This window comes from Canis aureus, chromosome 27 (genome assembly GCF_053574225.1).
Source record: "Canis aureus isolate CA01 chromosome 27, VMU_Caureus_v.1.0, whole genome shotgun sequence".
Lineage (NCBI taxonomy): Eukaryota > Metazoa > Chordata > Mammalia > Carnivora > Canidae > Canis > Canis aureus.
The window spans coordinates 44,601,687-44,620,232 of NC_135637.1; the positions used below are offsets into that span (position 1 = coordinate 44,601,687).

Sequence of the window (18,546 nt, forward strand, 5' to 3'; positions counted from 1 at the left end):
ACTATAACTCAAAAAAATGAAACAATCGAGAAGCTGGATCCATGTAAAGATGTGAGTCTGTAGTATGACCTTCAAACATCCTGGCCTCCAGAGCATCTAGCGGTTCAAGAGAAATTTAAAATTTTAACACTTTTCAAATATATGCAAGCAAGGAAATTATAAGAAACAAAATCTATCTTGTAGGTGATGAACTGTTTTCCCTAGCTGTCATCCATACTTTTCAAGAGCTAATTCTAGTTCATTTCCCCAAAGAGGAGTTATCAGAAATCTGAAGAATGAGAAAGTTTCTTGTACAGCTGCGAAAGCATCTCTAAAACACTGCAGTCTAATTAGAAAAGAGCCTTGTGTTTTATTAACTACAAGTTTCTTTTCTTTTGGGGAATGGGTTCTCCTTGCTTGGACTATAGGATTTGATTGCTAAGACTATTCCTTTTTTCCTCCACAGCACACCTACAAAGTCCATCCAGATAAAACAAACTTCACTCAAGTCACCGACTCTCCTGTGCTGGTGCAAGCCCAAGTCAATTCCAAGCAACTGAGTGATGTAAGTTCCTTTAAATAGGCAGGAAATCCAATTTTGAGGGATAACCTATCATAACTCTGTATATAAAATCCAGTGACTTGTCACATTTACCAAAAAAAAAAAAGGCTAAGTGAGTGTATCAAATTTAACTTGTCTATATTTGTAATCACCTAAAAGATCTCCTTATTTAGTTGCCTTGCATCTTCTGGGATGTATAGCAAGGATAGCAGAATGGTTCTCTAAGGGGGCCTAATATAGCTTACCATGCTGGAAGGAACATGAGGTCTTTAGCCAGGCAAATCTGGGTGAAATTCCAGCTCTGTCGTTTATAACCCGGCAGCCTAGGCAAATTGTTTAACCTCGTTATGCCTCGTGTTAGTTACCCTTTTGTAATTTGCAGTTGTTTTGAAGAGTAAACGAAAGGAGATCTGAGCATAGTAAATACCCTGGCCCGGAGTTGATGTTTAATACACGGTATGTCTCTGTCTCCAATAAGTTTCGGAAAATGGAGCTTTGGAGATACTTTTATCACATGACTTTTAAGTATGAACTTCCAAACTTGTGCTGAAGTAAGCAAAGCAATAAAAGTAACCTCAGTCAATTGATGGCCAGAAATAAAGTCTTCAGATAAAGAGTATTAACAAAGCATAATGTATGTGAGGGGACGTAACCAGGTTTGTTAGAACGTGTTTCTCCGGAAAGTGAGCGTTGACAATGGAAAGAGAGAAAGGGCTGTGAGTCTCAAGAATCTGCTGATTCTGGGGGCCGGTTGTGATGTGCCTGGAGAGGGAGCATATATGAAAGAGCCACCTCCTTCCAGGATAGTCCTACCACGGTGACAGATGTGCTTTCATGCAGGTTGTCAGTCGTGCAGGGTGGACTACCCTAGCTCTGGACTTCTGTATTGATCTCAACAGCATTGTCAGTTGTTAATTAACATAATGTATTTTACGTTTTATTCTATGAAATGTACCACCCGAGATTTTGTATTTTGGGACAATTCTTCTTTCGAGCTAATGGTCTCCTTTTTTGTCTGTCTCTCCATCTGTCTTTGTCTCTTTCACTCTCTATCTCTGCTGAACTACAAAGGAAAGCATGAAAGTGAAAAGTTCAAGTGCCACATACCTCCAGATACTCCTGCCCTCCTCCAGCACAAAGTCAATGCTTATAACCTGAGTGATGGAAGCTCCTATATACTATGGTATGGGATATCCTGACAACCTGTGCTTTTATTTCTGGGTTGTTTCACTGCATAAACACTTCAGTGTTAAAAATGGGAAGAACAGGGATCCCTGGGTGGCTCAGCAGTGTAGTGCCTGCCTTTGGCCCAGGGCATGATCCTGAGTCCTGGGATCGAGTCCCACATCAGGCTCCTGCATAAAGCCTGCTTCTCCCTCTGCCTGTGTCTCTGCCCCTCTCCCTCTCTCCCTCTCTCTCTCTCTCTCTCTCTCTCTCTCAATAATAGATAAAATCTTAAATAAAGATGGGAAGAACATTTAGCATCTGCACCATGCCCTTATGCCTCTACCCATGTATCTTTCAATTCACCTTATAAATGTGTGTAGCAATGTTGTAGGTAGCTTCATACAATTAGACGATCTCGATATGTTTTAACCAACCTCCAAAATGCCACCACTCATGTAGGTTTGACTGCAAATCATAATGTGAGATATTTTAGCCATATATTCATTTATGTCATACAATGATTAATTTTCACCCAGGACCTGTTTCTTCAGATACAGTTTCATTTTATTTACTACTCAGACGTATAATATCCCTTATTTCACATAAACGGTGCTTATTTCTACATGTAAGAGAGCTTGCATAAAAGGCATAAGGCCAGGTAGGTATCCATTGCTACCTTTCATTTTCAAAACTTAATTTTATAGAAAGTGCAAATACCCCTTTGAAGGGGAGATCTCATTTCTTCAACAATTCTATAAATAAGTCCTTAGATTATCTAGCATCAATGAGTATTGTAATGATTCAGGAAATAACCTTTCAAAGGACCTTGAGATCAAATGAAAGTGATATCTCTAGATCAGAAAAAGTAAATTAACTGTAGAATATTTGGTGCCACTCTGTGAAAGGCTCAGTATCAGGAGTTAGGTATTAGTATGGTAACTAGGATTAGGTTAATTTAATGAAAGATTCTAATGAGGAGGAGAGTACCTTGATCTTGGAAAATTAGAAGCTTCAGTTTGAAGAAAAATAACTAAAATATGCATGATTTTCTACAGCAAAATGGTTCATTTGTTTCATATTAATACAGAGTATTGAGATACTCCTTAGTCTTGACAGTATGATAATATGCATATCACCTTTGTCGATTCCTTTGTTACAATTTTCCTGTTAGGATGTCTATAAGCAAGACTGGTAGAAGAGCAAAGCAAAGAAGTTAGACATGAAAGTGGACGCCATCCCCCTGCTGGCAGCCAAAGCCAACAGCAGGATCGCCAGGGATGGGAGTATGGCCTGGGCACCCTGGGAAGGGGCTGCCAGTAAAGCTGCCTGATGGGTGGGATCTGGCACGTGTGATGTTATCACAGGTGATGTACAAGAAAGACTATGATAAAAGCAAAGGAAAGATGATTGGAGCCCTGAGCATTAATGATGATCCCAAGAACCAGAGTGACGTGAGTGTCTTTGTAAAATCATGCTTACTTTCAGATATGGCTACATTTACTGTTTACTATAACTTTGGATGAGATGTTTAGCCTATATGAAATCTCCAATTCAGGATGACAAGTCACACACAAAAGCCCAGGAGTAAAAAATGATTAAGTTCCTTATTCTTATAACAACTCTGTACTTCGAGACATCAGTGTATATTGTAAATGTTTCCTTAATTTCTTTAATGCCCTCTGTTTTATTAGGGGGAAAATATACTAGCAATAGCCTTTTCTTTATCATTTCCTAGAAATAGATTTAATATCTCAGTATGTCATAAACACATATTCATTCCATGTAATGATCTGACTTCAGGTACTTTGCAAAAATATATATAGAAAAATAAAAGGCAAAAACTGAGAAAATCAGGCTAAAGACAATAAAGTAGGAAAACTAGATGATGAAGCATAACCTCAAGAACAAAGTATTTTAAGAATTGTATAAAACACTGATCTCATTTCAAAGACTAAAATATTAAAAATTCCTTATAAAAATTGCTTCTCTAACTCATGGCATTAAATAAATATTCCCTATCCTGTATCATTTATAAGTATGCTTGTCTGTCCTGCGTATATTTTTGGATTTCTGCACGGTAAAATTAAGGAGAATGTGTAAGAATACATGATACCTATAATAAAATGGAAAAAAACTATTTTTTGCATATTACTATAAAGAAAAATATTAGAACTCAAGGAGAAAATCCAGCTTCCAAAGTTATTGTAAATAAAATGCGTTTCCATCAAGTAATGAGCTGAAGACTTTTCTGGGACTGTGCCTAAGTATTTAAGGTCCACGTTATACCTTTTACCTAATTTTGTACTATTTAAAAAATTCATTTTCCTTCAAATGCATTCAAGTGGATAGAATTACATTAAGACAAAAAAGTTGCTCAAGCAGCATTGTTATGTCATGGAATATCCTGGCTCAGCAATGTTAGGATAAATAACACAAGCGCATATATGGTTGTTAGCAGACTAGATTATCTAAGATGTGAGCCTCTACCATAGGAATACTGCCTTTTTCGCCGTATGGAAAATAAATTCTGAAAAAGTACAAAATTTTTCTTTGTGGTTAAGTATAGCAATGATGGGAATGGCTTCTACACCATGACATAGATTTTTCTTCTCTGTTTAATTTTCTTCTTCCTTTGACAGAGAGATTATAGAGGGGAAAGCTATGAGAAGACAAAAGCAAAGAGCAGGAACTACTGTGAGACCCCTAAATACCAACTTGACACTCTGCTGAAGAACTTCAGCGAGGTTGGAAAGGCCATGGTTGCTCCTGGGGTTTGAGGGCTTTTCTACGATGTGACAAATAACGTACCTAATTGGCATATTTGTCAATATGCTTCTCTTTCAGACTAAATACAAACATTCCTATGTACAGAACATCTTGGGCCATTATGTGGGCAGCTTCAAGGACCCATATCAAATACACTGCATGAAAGTCTCCACTCCCAACAGTGACATTAAGTTGAAGACCATTGTTCCTGTCTCTCGATGACATTCTTTGGGGGTAATAACAGTCATGATCTATTTTAGTTCTTTCTCATTATAGAAAAATTACAAAGCCAGGTATGAAGAAGATAAGGGAAATGCTTTTTCCCTCAGAAAATCACACAAGAATATGAAGCAATCACGAAGCTAGACCAGTGTAAAGACAGAAGTCAGCTGCCCAGAGTTCTCCAAATGGGGTTTGGGATTCCTGTGCCATCTAGTGGTGAACTCAGCAGGAGTTTACATGCTAATGCCTAGTGGTTAGCAGATGTTAAATTTTAAATTTGGGGTGGAACTGGGGAGCACAAAAATTATTGTGAAGAAACCGATCTGTTACAGAATAGTTTGTGGTCTTAATAAAGCTTTACTTTCAGTAGTTTATGTACACGTGGCTTAGTGGAGGGAAAGGTAAGATAGATTTGTGAGAGAGGGGTGTTCATTCATTTCACAAATTTACACGAGGAGCTAGCTTATGTCAGGCACTGTCCTTGATGCTGAGAAAGAAAAGGGAACAAGGTGGGCTGCCTCTGGGGGAGCATGCATTTGAGAGGGATAAATAGATAACAAAAAACGTATAAAGAAGGAAGGTACTAGACAATGATAATACAACCTATGAAGAATGATGCTATAGGATTGAAATAGGATGAAGTGGGAGTGAGACTGGATGGGCTCCATAGGCTGGGTGCTCTGAGAGAGTTCTAAGGCAGGAATGTGCAGTCATGCCAAGATCAAGGTGAGAGCAACTAACTGGAAGAACGGTCTAAGGAGAGAAGAGCTGGGCACTTAAGGAATTGCAAAGATGAAGTAGCAGAAGCGTTCTGGAGACGGAGACAGTGGGAAGAAGTGAAATGGTAGGGGATGGGGGTGGGCAGATTCTGTAGGGTAGGGCTCATCACCCACAGCACAGTTTAGGTCAAGTCATATGGAGCGCTGTTGTAAGGTGTCATCCGGAGGAAGATTAATCTGGTTGCTGAATTGTGGCGGGGAGACCAATTTAGAGGCAACATCAGGGGATGGAGATTGAGAGAGAGAAGTGACAACATATCAACCAAGTTTTCAGAAAATAAATTCTATTTTTAACTGGAAACTCTTTATATGTAGTATGTATATAAACAAGAATATAAAGATCCGTTATTATGATATTTTATTAAAGAACATCTTTTCTAGCATACGTGGAAAGTTCATCCAGATAAGACCAAATTCACGGCCGTCACCGACACTCCTGTACTGTTGCAAGCCCAACTCAACACGAAACAGCTTAGCGATGTAAGTGCCTTGATTTGTGCAAGTGTGGATGACCTGGAATGCTGTGTTTATTTGAAACATAAGCATTTTCGCGGGCTCATCTATCTACCCAACACTGTCATTTTTCAAGATTTAATAAGATGCAAATGAAGCTGCTTGACTGAATTGCAGCCTTGGGAAAAGTGGTATTAGACGATACTAAAAATAATATTTCTTCAATAAGTCACCAATTTTTAGTGGGGAATTTGCCCATTGGGATCTGACACACACCCAAAATAATGCATACTAAATTTCATGAATTTGAAAACAACAAAAGCATGTATTTGTGTAGGTAACAAGGCAAGCATTTCCCATTGTGAGTTTGCTGACAAAGGCAATACAAAAAGATACGAAGAGTGCAGAAACAAGAAAGACATCAGGTAGTAATAAGAAAATGAATACAGGATACCGATACAGAATTCAAACAGAATGGTGAGAGAGAGAGAGAGAGAGAGGGTGGTCAAGGGTGATCTAAAGCAGAACGGTCCAGCCGGGTGAAGATCGGGGAAGAGCAGCAGTGCTTCTCGGTCACACTCGTGTGGGTCACCCAGCGACCTGGTTAGAGTACAGATTCTGATTCAGTTGGTCTGGAGAGAGATGCTGACTCTCTCTCAAGCTCCTCAGCGATGCCCATGCTGCTGCTGCTAGACCACACTTTGGGCTGCACGGTGCCAGCAGCTAAGAGCGGCACAACCTTCTCAGGAAGGAAAATACATCCTGTCCTACGATAAAATGTGTTTTAGTATCACAGCTCATTTGCAGTTGGTAATGAAGTGAATGACATCGCTATACCCCAGGAGTCCTGTCAGTTCATCATGCGGCATTTCTAGCATATTAATATTTTATGCCACAAGAAGGAACAGCTAAACGCTGGCCAGTTACCAACATCACTGGCCCAGCTGAACTCGGTAAGCTGACGAGGGACAGAGTGTTGTAGGCAGTGTCTTCTCACAGCATGATCTTCTCATTGGCCTGGACCGGCCACGGGCACTGTTCTCGAGGTGGTTATTGCTGACGTTCAATCGTGCATTTGCCTTTAGCTCCAGAATTCAACAGCCTCATTCTGTCTCTATCCCCTTCCTTCCACCTATGTCAGCTTTAAGTTTTTTAAATACAGTGCTGTACTTTACATTTTTAATAATCAGAATATATGTATCTTTTTGACTGTACTAGGATTTTAGTTATTTAGGATTATTTCTATTTTTGTTATTTCTCTGATCATAGAATTTAATAGACTTTCAGTGTCCGTGTCCTGAAGTCACAGCCTAAAAGTTTAGATCCATCAATGAGTTTCCCACACATACATTGTGATAGCGTTTATAAAAATGACAACCCAAACTGGATTACACCACAATCCTGAAAGAGGGAGTCAGAGTCTAGGCCTTGTAACAGACTTTGACTGGATGGATATACCATCACTTTGAGGCGTGTTTCAGAAAAGGGTAGAAGTATAGAAGTAATTCAGTCATTTATATACACTCTCCCACATGCCCTCAAGGAAATCCTGACCCTGAACTGTTTGGATATCTTCTGTTTTCCAGCTGAATTACAAAGCAAAACGTGAAAGTGAGAAGTTCAAGTGCAGCGTACCAGCAGATGCTCCACAGTTTATCCAGCACAGAGTCAATGCCTATAACTTAAGTGATGTAAGTATCAAAGCTACAGAAATCTACCATTATGTGCCCACGTGAAGGGGAAATGTTATGGGTATTTAAAAAGACCAGATTAGGAGTTATGCAATTAAACAATGGTGGCAATTGTTTCCAGAGTATAAGTGGAGCTTTTAAGGCTGAACTGCTCAGAAGGCTCTTACTTTGCTCTTCTAATTCATTTTCCACATTTTCTGTTACCATCAGAAACATCCTCTTAATTACCCTCAGCTAATCTCTGTAGCATTGGCAAGCTCCTGTGAATGTCCCATTTCACTTTCTCTAAGTGGTTGTCTTTCTACATCGTCCTTTATACATCGGCATAGCCGAAACTTTAGAGAGTTCATAGGATATTAAGAAAGCGTATTATCCTTATGTGGTGGGAGGGGAGAAGCAAGATGACAGGCTTATGAATAATTATACTATCATTTGGGAAGTATAGTGTTTGAAGGTGAAAAGAGTCTACATGTAGAAATTTTCAGTCTGTTTCTTATTGTTACTGAATGATTCTGAGTTAGATGTTGTTCTAACCATTTTTCTGCTGAAACCTCCTGTTCAGAATATCTATAAACATGACTGGGAGAAGAGCAAAGCAAAGCAGTTTGACATGAAAGTGGACGCCATCCCCCTGCTGGCAGCCGAAGCCAACAGCAGGATCGCCAGGGATGAGAGTATGGCCTGGGCACCCGGGCAGGGGACCCCAGTGACGCTGCCTGATGGGTGGGATCTGGCATGTGTGATGTTTTCATAGGTGATGTACAAGAAAGACTATGATAAAAGCAAAGGAAAGATGATTGGAGCCCTGAGCATTAATGATGATCCCAAGATGCTGCATTCTTTGAAGAGAGCCAAAAAACCAGAGTGATGTCTTTGTAGATCTATCTTGCTTTCAAGGTGACGTCCCTCTTAATATGCCCAAGGGGTTGGTAGCACGTAAAAGGATTCCATATCCATGGGCTCTATCATGTTCACAACAGACTGCTGGGAATGAACATTAGAAGTAGAATGGTTTCCCAGATTCTTGTACCTTTGGGGAGAGGTATTTCTGATTACTTGATTCTATTTCAGTTTGAAAACCGTTTGTTTCAATATGTAATAGAATATTGATTTTAATTCTCAATATTGCAATCGGTAAAGAAGTGATTTTAATTCTCAAAACTTCCTGAAAACATCACTAGATGGTTTCATATTTTCTTCTGATTGAAAAATAAACTTTAAATGATGATTTTGAAACTGTCTTTATAGTGGAAGAAAACCATGAGTCAGAGATAAAAATCTTATTGTTAATTATCATTGCTTTTTATTGACTTTAGTAATTAGTACTGGTATAGGTTCAAGAAAAATACTCCATTGATTATAGGCTCCTTTGAGCCTCTGATTAAAGACTTGATCACTCGTCTAGAAAATTGAACTTTTTCTTCCTGCCTTTTGTCTGAATTTCAGAGAATATAAATTCCCTACAGCTTGTCTATGGGCCAAGTCTCATCTTTTGGGTAAAGTTCTTACTAGAGAGGGGAAAGATCTATTGCAAATCACAGTATATGCTGTGTTTAAAAAATGATTAGAGAATTCCTTAAAGAGTGGTAAGAGTGTTCAGCATAGCTTGCAAATATTATTTTTTCAAAATTAAATAGAAGGATGTTTGTATCCTTTACTTTCATTTCAACCATGTATTCATATAATGATCTATATCTTCATTAATTCATTTTGCATGTGCTGTGTAGTCCTATGGCAGTTTAAAGCATCCCGTAGTCAGTAGTTTTCTCTAATAACTTCACGCTGATTTATATCTGTATATAGTGATCACATACATCATATTATGTTTTTTAGTAGCTCCTTATCCTTTCTCAGTTCAGAAGGTTTCATATCTGTCTGTTGACAGAACATGTCTTTATCCTATCACAGTACCCATTAGAACACGAAGCACGTAGTATCTTCGGTAAATACTTGTTAATTGATTGATACTGGTAACCAAAAGAGCTAGTCAATGATGAATCATTTTCATATACATCCAGGCTAAGAGCTAAGCTACAGGTATAGAACATGCATGGCTTTTAAAGAGAATCTTTTAGGGGATGCCTGGGTGGCTTGGTGGTTTGGCGCCTGTCTTTGGCCCAGGGCGTGATCCTGGAGTCCCGGGATCGAGTCCCGCGTCGGGCTCCCGGCATGGGGCCTGCTTCTCCCTCCTCCTGTGTCCCTGCCTGTCTCTCTTCCTTTCTCTCTCTCTCTCTCTCTCTCTCTCTCTCTCTCTGTCTCTCATGAATAAATAATTTTAAAAAATAAAGAGAATCTTTTAAAGCCATTTGGACCTTTGACAACATTGTACAGATATGTATGAACTGGTATAAACATGAACAAAAGAATCAAATGGTTTAGTCAAAAACACTTCCACACACCAATGCTGTGGCAACATTACTTTATCAGTTTGTTTGTTTATTCATTAAAGATTGACTTATTTATTTTAGAGAAGGAAGGAGAGAGCATGAGCGGGAGGGGCAGAAGGAGAAGGAGAGAAAAACTCAAGTGGACTCCACATTCAGCGTGGAGCCCAACGTGGGGCTCAGTCCCACAACCCCAAAATCATGACCTGAGCTGAACCTATAGTCAGACTCTCAACCAACTGCACCAATAGGCACCCCATCAGCTTATTTCTAATAAAGACAAACTATTTTTTCAATGTTCTTACATATGATCAGAAAGTTTCCATATTTTATTTTCGTAAACCAAAGGCTAGATTTTACAATTAAGTGATGTTTATTCAGTGAGGGTGATTGCCCACAAAGTATTTAGGAGGAAGATCACATTCCCTAAGGGAGCTAAATGATCAGATTGTTTGCAACAGGAATTTCTACAGAAGATTCATAAGGCACATGTCTACTTGCTAGCTTGGGTCACCGTCTTTAATGCTTATGTGATTATGGGGAGATATAAGGGTTTAGAATTTTCCTACAGGCACTGGGGTAGAATTTTTCTCTCTGTTAAGGTAATTGGTTGAGTGGGCATGATGAAGCTGGGACCTTGACCCCTTGACCTAATTAGCACCCTGTCTAACATTCCGGAAAACCAGCCAGTGAAAGTGCCTTCTGAGGCCCAGTCAAGACATTTGGTTTATGAGAACACTGTAATAAGTGCCAAGGTTACTTGAATGGTTCAGTGTCACAAACTTTTCTCCTTTGAGGTCTTATTACTGCTGCAATCTGAAACTGCTTTTAAATTGTTACCAAAATTAAACTTGGTATGAAAGAACCTTTGGGATTCTCAGTGGAGCTTATCTACTGTCAAAAGTAGAATAGTCAGGTTGAAAAACTCAGTGACCACTTAAACATGCTGTTAGAAAAGCCAAGTAGTCAAGTGGACAGCTTTATTCATGAAGTGGTCGTTTTATGAAATTAGAAGCATGAAATGATTGTTCTATAGTCTTCATCAATTAAAAAAGTACTTCTTTATTGGAACACAATTAAAAGATTAGATTACTTTGGTAAAAATAATGCTTCTTAATGGTCTTGAAAAAACCCTGTGTTAAAATAAAATGCCTTCCTGAAGTAGAAACTGTGGCCCCCTCCTGTTGTCTGACAGTTGCTCTTTGATCTAAAAGTAGATTTGATAACATATGTCCACGTCTGAGGTTTTTGGAGGGAAAGGGTTCAATAATGTGTAACAGATGAACAAATTTTAGGAAAAAAAAAAAAAACTACTCGCACGTTTGAATGTGTTTCTCTAACTCGTGTCTGTTGTTTATGAGAGATTTCTGTGCTTGTCCAGAAATTCCATTGAGGATTTATGGTAATAAATGGAAAATTCCTATTCACAGCGTGAATATCGTAAAGACTATGAGAAGTCAAAGACTATCTACGGGACACCTCTTGATATGCTCCAAGTTACTCGAGCTAAGAAATCTCAGGAAATTGCCAGTGCTATGGACTATAAGCACATCTTACACAATTGCAGCTACCCACCCGATAGCATCAACGTGGATCTTGCCAAGGAGGCTTATGCACTGCAGAGTGATGTGAGTAATCACATTTTCTCATTTCCGTTTTTCTAAGGTGGAAAAGGAAATAATCTTTAAGTGGAATGGTGTTTTTGGCCATTCTCAGAGGTGTTGGCATTGTCTTCTGTATGTAGCTAGTATGTAATGGGGAAATGACCCTTGTGGCTTGATGAGAGCATGCCCCTCAGAGTTAGACCTAGATCTAGCATGAACTCATCACTATATCCCTCCGGGAAAGCTACCAACCAAGTGTGCCGTTGAGTAGCAGCTAATTATATTCACATTGTTGTGCACTCATCTTCAAAACCTTTTCATCTTCTAAAACTGAAACTCTAGCAGTTATCTTCCTGTTTTTCCCCTCTCCCTAGCTCCTGCAACCACCCTTGTACTTGACCTGGGCTGCTCTGTAGACCATGTATATGTAGAGTCATTCAGTATTTGTCTTCTTGTTACTGGCCTATTTCACTTAATGAAATGTCCTCAAAGTTCATTCGTGTTGTAGCATGTATCATAATTTCCTTCCTTCTTGAGGTTGAATAATACCGCATTGTATGTGTATACCACATTTTGTTTGTCCCTTTATCCATCAGTGAACGTTTGTGTTTCTTCCATCTTTTTGGCTATTCTGAATAATGCTGCTACAAACGTAGGTGACAAATATTTCCTTTGAGAGCCTGCTCTCCATTCTTCTGGGTATACACTCAGAAATGGGTTTGCTAGATCACATGGTAATTCTATTTTTAACTTTTTGAGGACCCAATCTACTCTTTTCTACAGCCCCTGAACGATTTTAAATTTCCATCACTAACAATCCTGTATCATGCGTGGTTATTTACTTTTTTAATTTTGCTATGTTTCTTTCTCCCAAGTAGATGGTAAGCCTTTCAAAGGCAGGAACCAAATAGTTTCTTGATTTTTTATTCCAATTAAAAGGCCCACACTAAAGAACAATGGTTTGAAATTTGTATCTAGAATATAAGTTTTACGTACCACATATAGCCAGACAATAAGAGTAGTCTATTATTTTATTTTACTGTTTTATTTTATTCTTTTAGAGAGAGGGAATAGGGTGTGTGTGAGGAGGGCTGAGGAAGAGGGGAGAAGGGAGAGTGAGAGAGAGTCCCAAGCAGGCTGCACACCCAGCACAGAGCCTGACATGGGGCTTGATTCCACAACAGTGAGATCATGACCAGAACCAAAATCAAGAGTTGAACGTGTAAGCAACTGAGCCACCCAAGCACCCCAAGACTGGCCTATTACTTTAATGGCATCAAGTGTGTCCCCAAAATAGGAAAAATTCCAAATAGTAAGAGCCTTGTACAAGCAAATTGATTGTAACTATTTTATTTTTTAAATACTTTATTTATCTATTTATTTAAGCAGACAGTGAGCAGCAAGGAGGGGCAGAGGGAGGTAGAGAAGCAGACTCCCTGCTGAGCAGGAAGCCCGACGTGGGGCGAAGCCCGACATGGGGCTCAATCCCAGGACCTGGGGATCACAACCTGAACCAAAGGCAGACGCTTAACCAGCTGAGCCACCCTGGTGCCCCTAGCATAACTATTTTAAAGTGCATTGTTAACTAATATGGGGACACTCAAAGTTAACCATTACACATGAAGGGCAACATGTGCAAACCTATAGTACGAATAACCATTATCAAGTCTTCTCAGAAGGTGAGCAAAATTACCTACCTTCAATGTGGCCACCAGTCCTAATTTGACCAAAGAAACATAATACTTAGAGTTCCAGGGAGCAAACACCTCACCTTTGATTATCTACATATAAATTTTTTTTTATTCTTTGAAGTAGAGCTTTAAATATAGTATTTGTCCATATTGGAATTAGAGTTCCACATACTTCCTTTCAGTTGGAAATAAGGAGGAGATGGACTACATGCCAGCTAGAAGAACACTGATAACCTAAGGGCTGTTAAAATCTCCCACCAAGGAAATACTTAACATAATCTCAATGTGGGGCATCTGGGTGGCTCAGTCAATTAAGGATCCGACTCTTGATTTTGGCTCAGGTCATGATCTCTGAGTGTGAGATTAAGCTCTGTGTTGGGCTCTGTGCTCCATGTGGGATCTGCTTGCGTTTCTTTCTCTCTTCCTTTGCCCCACTGATGTGCGTGCTCTCATCATTCTCTCAGATAAGTAAAATCTTAAAAAACAAAAACAAAAAGAAACCTTAGGATATATGAAGTAAGGAAGCTGGTCAGAAATCTTAACACTGTTTTGGGTAAAATGTTAATGATTTCATGAATAAGGATGATGCTGAACAAAAAACCTGTAACCTTCCTCTTGGTGTTTTAGGTTGAATACAAGGCTGACTACAACAGCTGGATGAAAGGTTGTGGCTGGGTGCCTTTTGGATCCTTAGAAATGGGAAAGGCAAAGAGAGCTTCAGACACCCTAAATGAGGTAAAGACATCTCATGTGCCACAGAGGGGGTTGGGATTGTGCCGTGTTAAGGCCCCCAGAACCGTGGAATCACCTTCTTTTCCCTCTTCATTCTCTCATGGTTGTTACTGAGAAAAGAGCCCTTACCACATGCATGAATTATCCAGACAGATAAGCTTTACATCATCAAAATCCTTTATATTAACCATTCATGATAAAAATATTTTTGACAACTGTATCAAAGTATAATTTGCATGCCACAAAATTCATCTATTTTTTTTTATTTTTTAATTTTTTTTTAATTTATTTTTGATAGTCACAGAGAGAGAGAGAGAGAGAGAGAGGCAGAGACACAGGCAGAGGGAGAAGCAGGCTCCATGCACCGGGAGCCCGATGTGGGACTCGATCCCGGGTCTCCAGGATCACGCCCTGGGCCAAAGGCAGGCGCCAAACCGCTGCGCCACCCAGGGATCCCTATTTTTAATAAGTTCATGTAGTTTTTATGGTCATCACTATAATTGAATTTTAAAATGCTGCTAGTATGCGAAAGTTTCCTTGAAAACTCCCCCTCCCATCTGCAATGCCTGGCAACCAGAGATCTTGCTTTTTGTCCCTATAGTTGTACTTTCCTAGAAATCTCTTTTGTAGGAGACTTCCTTCATTTAGCACCATGCTTTAGAGGCTCATCTATATATCTGCACATATCTACAATTCATTCCTTATTATTATTGAGTAGTATTCCTTTGCATAGCTATATTTTTGGCTGTCCAGTGGTACACATGTAGATTCATAATTGCCAGTTTTGGCAATTATGAATAATGCATAGAATGAATACTACAGAAATTTTCCTTTAACTATTATACCGTGTGTCTTATTCTTGATCATTTTGAAGTACCAGATAAGTTGTTATTCAGTCTAAGAAAAAAGCAGCGATGATCTTTCACTCTAAATGGCCAGGTGATCTGACCCTTCCCCTCCGACAGAGGCACATTCCCATGGCTGTCAGGTGAACACATCAGGGAGGTTAGCCTACATAAAGGAGGGACGGAGGTACTGAGTGAAGGTTCTTGTTTCTGTTGTTCTGGGCTTTTGCTTGCTTTTAGGAAACAACATTTTATATTCTCCGATTTTTCACAAAAGTTCCTCTGAGTTGGTGGTTTTTAGATGTCTAAAGCTGAGTGATGCCACTTCATACACAGAAGTGGGATGTAGAAGATGCACAAGGGAAGAAGAGTGGGAGACTAGAGGGAGGAAAATCTAGGAATGTAGCTAGAAGGTCCCGTCGGAACACCTTCCACTCTCTTCTCTCCTGTAGCTAGCTCCTCAGTACTTTAGTGACAAGCTGTGGACTAGTCACATGGAGGCTGCAGAGCAGAAGTTCTCCCTTTCTTATAGGAACCCCTAGCCATTGCCTAATTCCCCAGTTCCTCCTCCCTCAACCAAAGAGCTGCGTTACCTCTGTTCAACTGACAGGAATCTGAGAGCCTGTTAGTGTCACACAAAAGACACTCCAAATTTCCTTGCATGCTTTTCTGATACTTTAGAAAACTTTGTGGTGTTTCTGGGTTCTGTTTAGCTAAGAGTACCCTCTTTTCATTTCATAAGCAAGAGGTAGCCTGGTTCCTGAAAGTTATCTTGGTCTGTAATGCCCCAGACCATCCAAAATTGAGCCAATTTTTGGAACATCATCTCTTGTACTGTATTCATCTTTTCCCCCAAGCCAACCAAGAAGCTAGTATCTAAAAATTTTTAAATCAGGAAAAAAAAACCCTTGTCCCTCCAAAATAAATCTCAAGGATTTTTATGTATTAGCCTTAAGTGAAAGTATTATTGCTGTTTATCTTGTTTCAATTCACCAAACAGAAAAAATGCAGCCAACATCCAGACGCTCTCAATTTTACTTCGATTGAGGATGCTCCGATTATAGTACAGTCCAAAATCAACCAGGCCCAAAGAAGTGATATGAGTGCTAATTCTATCTGTAGTTTAATAACGGAAACAAATACATTTGGTTCTAAACGTGCTGATCACCTGTGGTTATTCTGCAAACCAAAGAGACTCAGTTCCATGAGCAATTCTGTAACTCTCCCAGCTTTTCACTAATAAGGCACACCTACGTCACGTCTTCAGGGTGTTATGGATGCTACGCTGACCGTCCTTCCAGCCATTTAACACTGAAGGTCAGGGGCTTCTCTTGATGACAAGACACACTATAAGCCTATTTTTAGGAAAGACCAAGAAAATGAATGTATGCGGCACACCTTCTGGAGGAGCTACGTTGTAAGTCAGAGCTAAGACAAAAATCATGTAGAGTAAAAACCACCCCAAAGTCCCATCAGTCACCCACCAAGTGTAAGATAGATAGTGTGTGTATCCCACCCAGTTAGCCTTTTCGGTGCTCAGGGAAGTATCTGCAGGTTAACATTTTCATCAGGCCCTCTCCCGGGGCTAACTTCTGTGAGGTGCCCCTACCGCACGAAGCTCAGAGGTTCCTAGCACATACCAAGGGACCTTTGCCAAGGCTGAACGGGCACTAGGATGGGACTCTGTGCATTGCATGTGAGACCTTGAAGGCCCACAGATCTGCACAGGTGAATGTGAAGGTGACCCAGAGAACGTCTTTCAAGAAAAGCACCTCTGTGTAATGTGATCTGTTCTGAAATTATTTTCCTGTGTCGTTAAACCCTTTTCCCTCCTTTGTTTTGTTCATGCATTTCTTTTTTTTTAATTTTTATTTATTTATGATAGTCACATCAGAGAGAGAGAGAGAGAGAGAGAGGCAGAGACACAGGCAGAGGGAGAAGCAGGCTCCATGCACCGGGAGCCCGACGTGGGATTCGATCCCAGGTCTCCAGGATTGCGCCCTGGGCCAAAGGCAGGCACTAAACCGCTGCGCCACCCAGGGATCCCCTTTGTTTTGTTCATGCATTTCTTTTCATCTCTCAAGGTAGCATACAAAGCCAGAGGAGAAGAACTTCTTCACAAGTACAACCTGCCAGCCGACCTGCCCCAGTTCATCCAGGCTAAAGTTAATGCCTACAGTATCAATGAGGTATGCACGTGAGCTCAGCTGCTGATTGCGTGTGAAGGCCTTTCTAAATGTGGCCTCAGTTATATGCAAGGGACTTTTTTCTTTCAGAATATGTACAAAAACAGGCTTGAAAGATTTGAGCAAGAAGGGCTATGACCTGAGAACGGACACGATTCCCATCAGAGCCTCCAAGCTGCCTGGCAGGCAGCAAGTGAGGTAAGTGCCGGTGGTGGGGTCACTGGTGTGTTGTAACTAGGAAGTATGGGTGGGGTGGATTCGTTATGCAGAAGTCGCCGTGTCTGCTGTCCCCAGCACGAAGTGAGTCCTGTTGAAAACTATTTAGAAAAGAAAGTTCCCTAAAAAGGTCTGAATTTTCCTGGCAGTAAGGATTTGTAGAACCTTTACTAACCTGTTCTAGTGCAACACTCTAAGTTTAAGGTCTCCTCTGCATTTTTGTACAAATTCACATTATTCTCCTCATGGAAGTAAACAAATCAGTCACTATTTAAGTCCTAATCGCCTCCTGGGGGTAAGATTTTTGTCTCAAAATTTTCTTAATTTACATGGATTCCCTCTTTCCCTTATTTCTTTTTAATTAATTGCTTCCAGAGATGGATTAATTGGCTCCAAGGTCCATAGCAGTCATTAGGCTCCATGAAAGTTAAAAATTTTGTCTTTTTTCTTTTCCTTATCATACTTGTAACTATGAACTAGTTACTTTCCTCTTTGAGATTCAAATCAAATTGACTCAAACCCCTACCAGCTAACCTCTAGGAAGTAGGATACCCTTCCTCCTGCTCAATGCAGATATTCTGAGGTTTGTCTTTCCATTACCTCTGGCTCCTACTTTGTACACAGTGGTTTTGCTCATGCTCACCTGGACTCTCCTGCCCTGGGTTCACTTTTTTCTGGTCTGCATGGTCCAGAGATGGAACACAGCAGTCCAGAACCATCTTTTAGTCCCCCGAACCCAAGTCCCAAGCACAACCTCATCGATGGTTTGAAATGAAGTTGACATTGCGCCGATGTAAATAAGTTACAATTGAGTAATAAATACTGGTATCATCAAAGCGCTGATGATACCCATTCCCTTTCTCTCTGGGTGCACTCTTCCAGCTCCTCCCCACCCCAACACACACATTAGCTTTCCTTCACATCTCTGCTTCTCAGTTTCCCATGCTTCTTCCCAGATCTCCCCAAGCAAGTTCAGTTCTTCTCACTTTATAATTTAGATCCAATTCATGTTTACACACAACTGGCTCTGGGTCTTCCTTTGAATATCCAAATACTCATTAAAATTCTACTACAACTAAGATAGCCAGCTATTTGGGGAGGGGTCTCCTGGAGCAGCACAATATAACTGGTAATGATTGCAGAATGTTTATCTTTTCATTTGTCTCTACCAGTGTATAAGTAGAAAGGAACTTACTACCTTGTCTCTGACATGAATTATGGAAACGTTCCCCACCCCAATCTCTCTCAGGTGGCTGAGGCAGCTACAGA

General features: G+C 40.1%; 1 protein-coding gene and 2 long non-coding RNA genes across 3 annotated transcripts; all 3 read left to right on the forward strand.

The window, feature by feature from the left end:
• The first annotated feature begins 3 nt into the window (after positions 1 to 3).
• Positions 4 to 4,489, forward strand: LOC144299408 (uncharacterized). The gene is made up of 4 exons (XR_013366151.1): positions 4 to 51; positions 446 to 544; positions 1,613 to 1,724; positions 4,348 to 4,489. It is a non-coding gene; the product is annotated as an uncharacterized LOC144299408 (long non-coding RNA).
• Positions 4,490 to 5,674: 1,185 nt separating this feature from the next.
• Positions 5,675 to 8,650, forward strand: LOC144299411 (uncharacterized). Its single transcript, XR_013366154.1, has 3 exons — positions 5,675 to 5,955; positions 7,515 to 7,619; positions 8,182 to 8,650. It is a non-coding gene; the product is annotated as an uncharacterized LOC144299411 (long non-coding RNA).
• Positions 8,651 to 11,488: 2,838 nt separating this feature from the next.
• Positions 11,489 to 17,231, forward strand: LOC144299377 (nebulin-related-anchoring protein-like). Its single transcript, XM_077874932.1, has 4 exons — positions 11,489 to 11,631; positions 13,926 to 14,033; positions 16,960 to 17,064; positions 17,152 to 17,231. Exons 1-4 carry the CDS (start codon positions 11,491 to 11,493, stop codon positions 17,197 to 17,199), a joined length of 402 nt encoding a protein of 133 aa, XP_077731058.1. The 5' UTR covers positions 11,489 to 11,490; the 3' UTR covers positions 17,200 to 17,231.
• The last annotated feature ends 1,315 nt before the right edge of the window (positions 17,232 to 18,546 follow it).

Bases quoted from the DNA above. Each gene is read 5' to 3' on its own strand.
- LOC144299377 (XM_077874932.1), top strand. From the start codon at position 11,491: ATGCTCCAAGTTACTCGAGCTAAGAAATCTCAGGAAATTGCCAGTGCT. The intron at 11,632-13,925 runs GTGAGTAATCAC...TTGGTGTTTTAG, and splicing joins CTTATGCACTGCAGAGTGAT to GTTGAATACAAGGCTGACTA. The intron at 17,065-17,151 runs GTATGCACGTGA...TTTTTCTTTCAG, and splicing joins ATGCCTACAGTATCAATGAG to AATATGTACAAAAACAGGCT.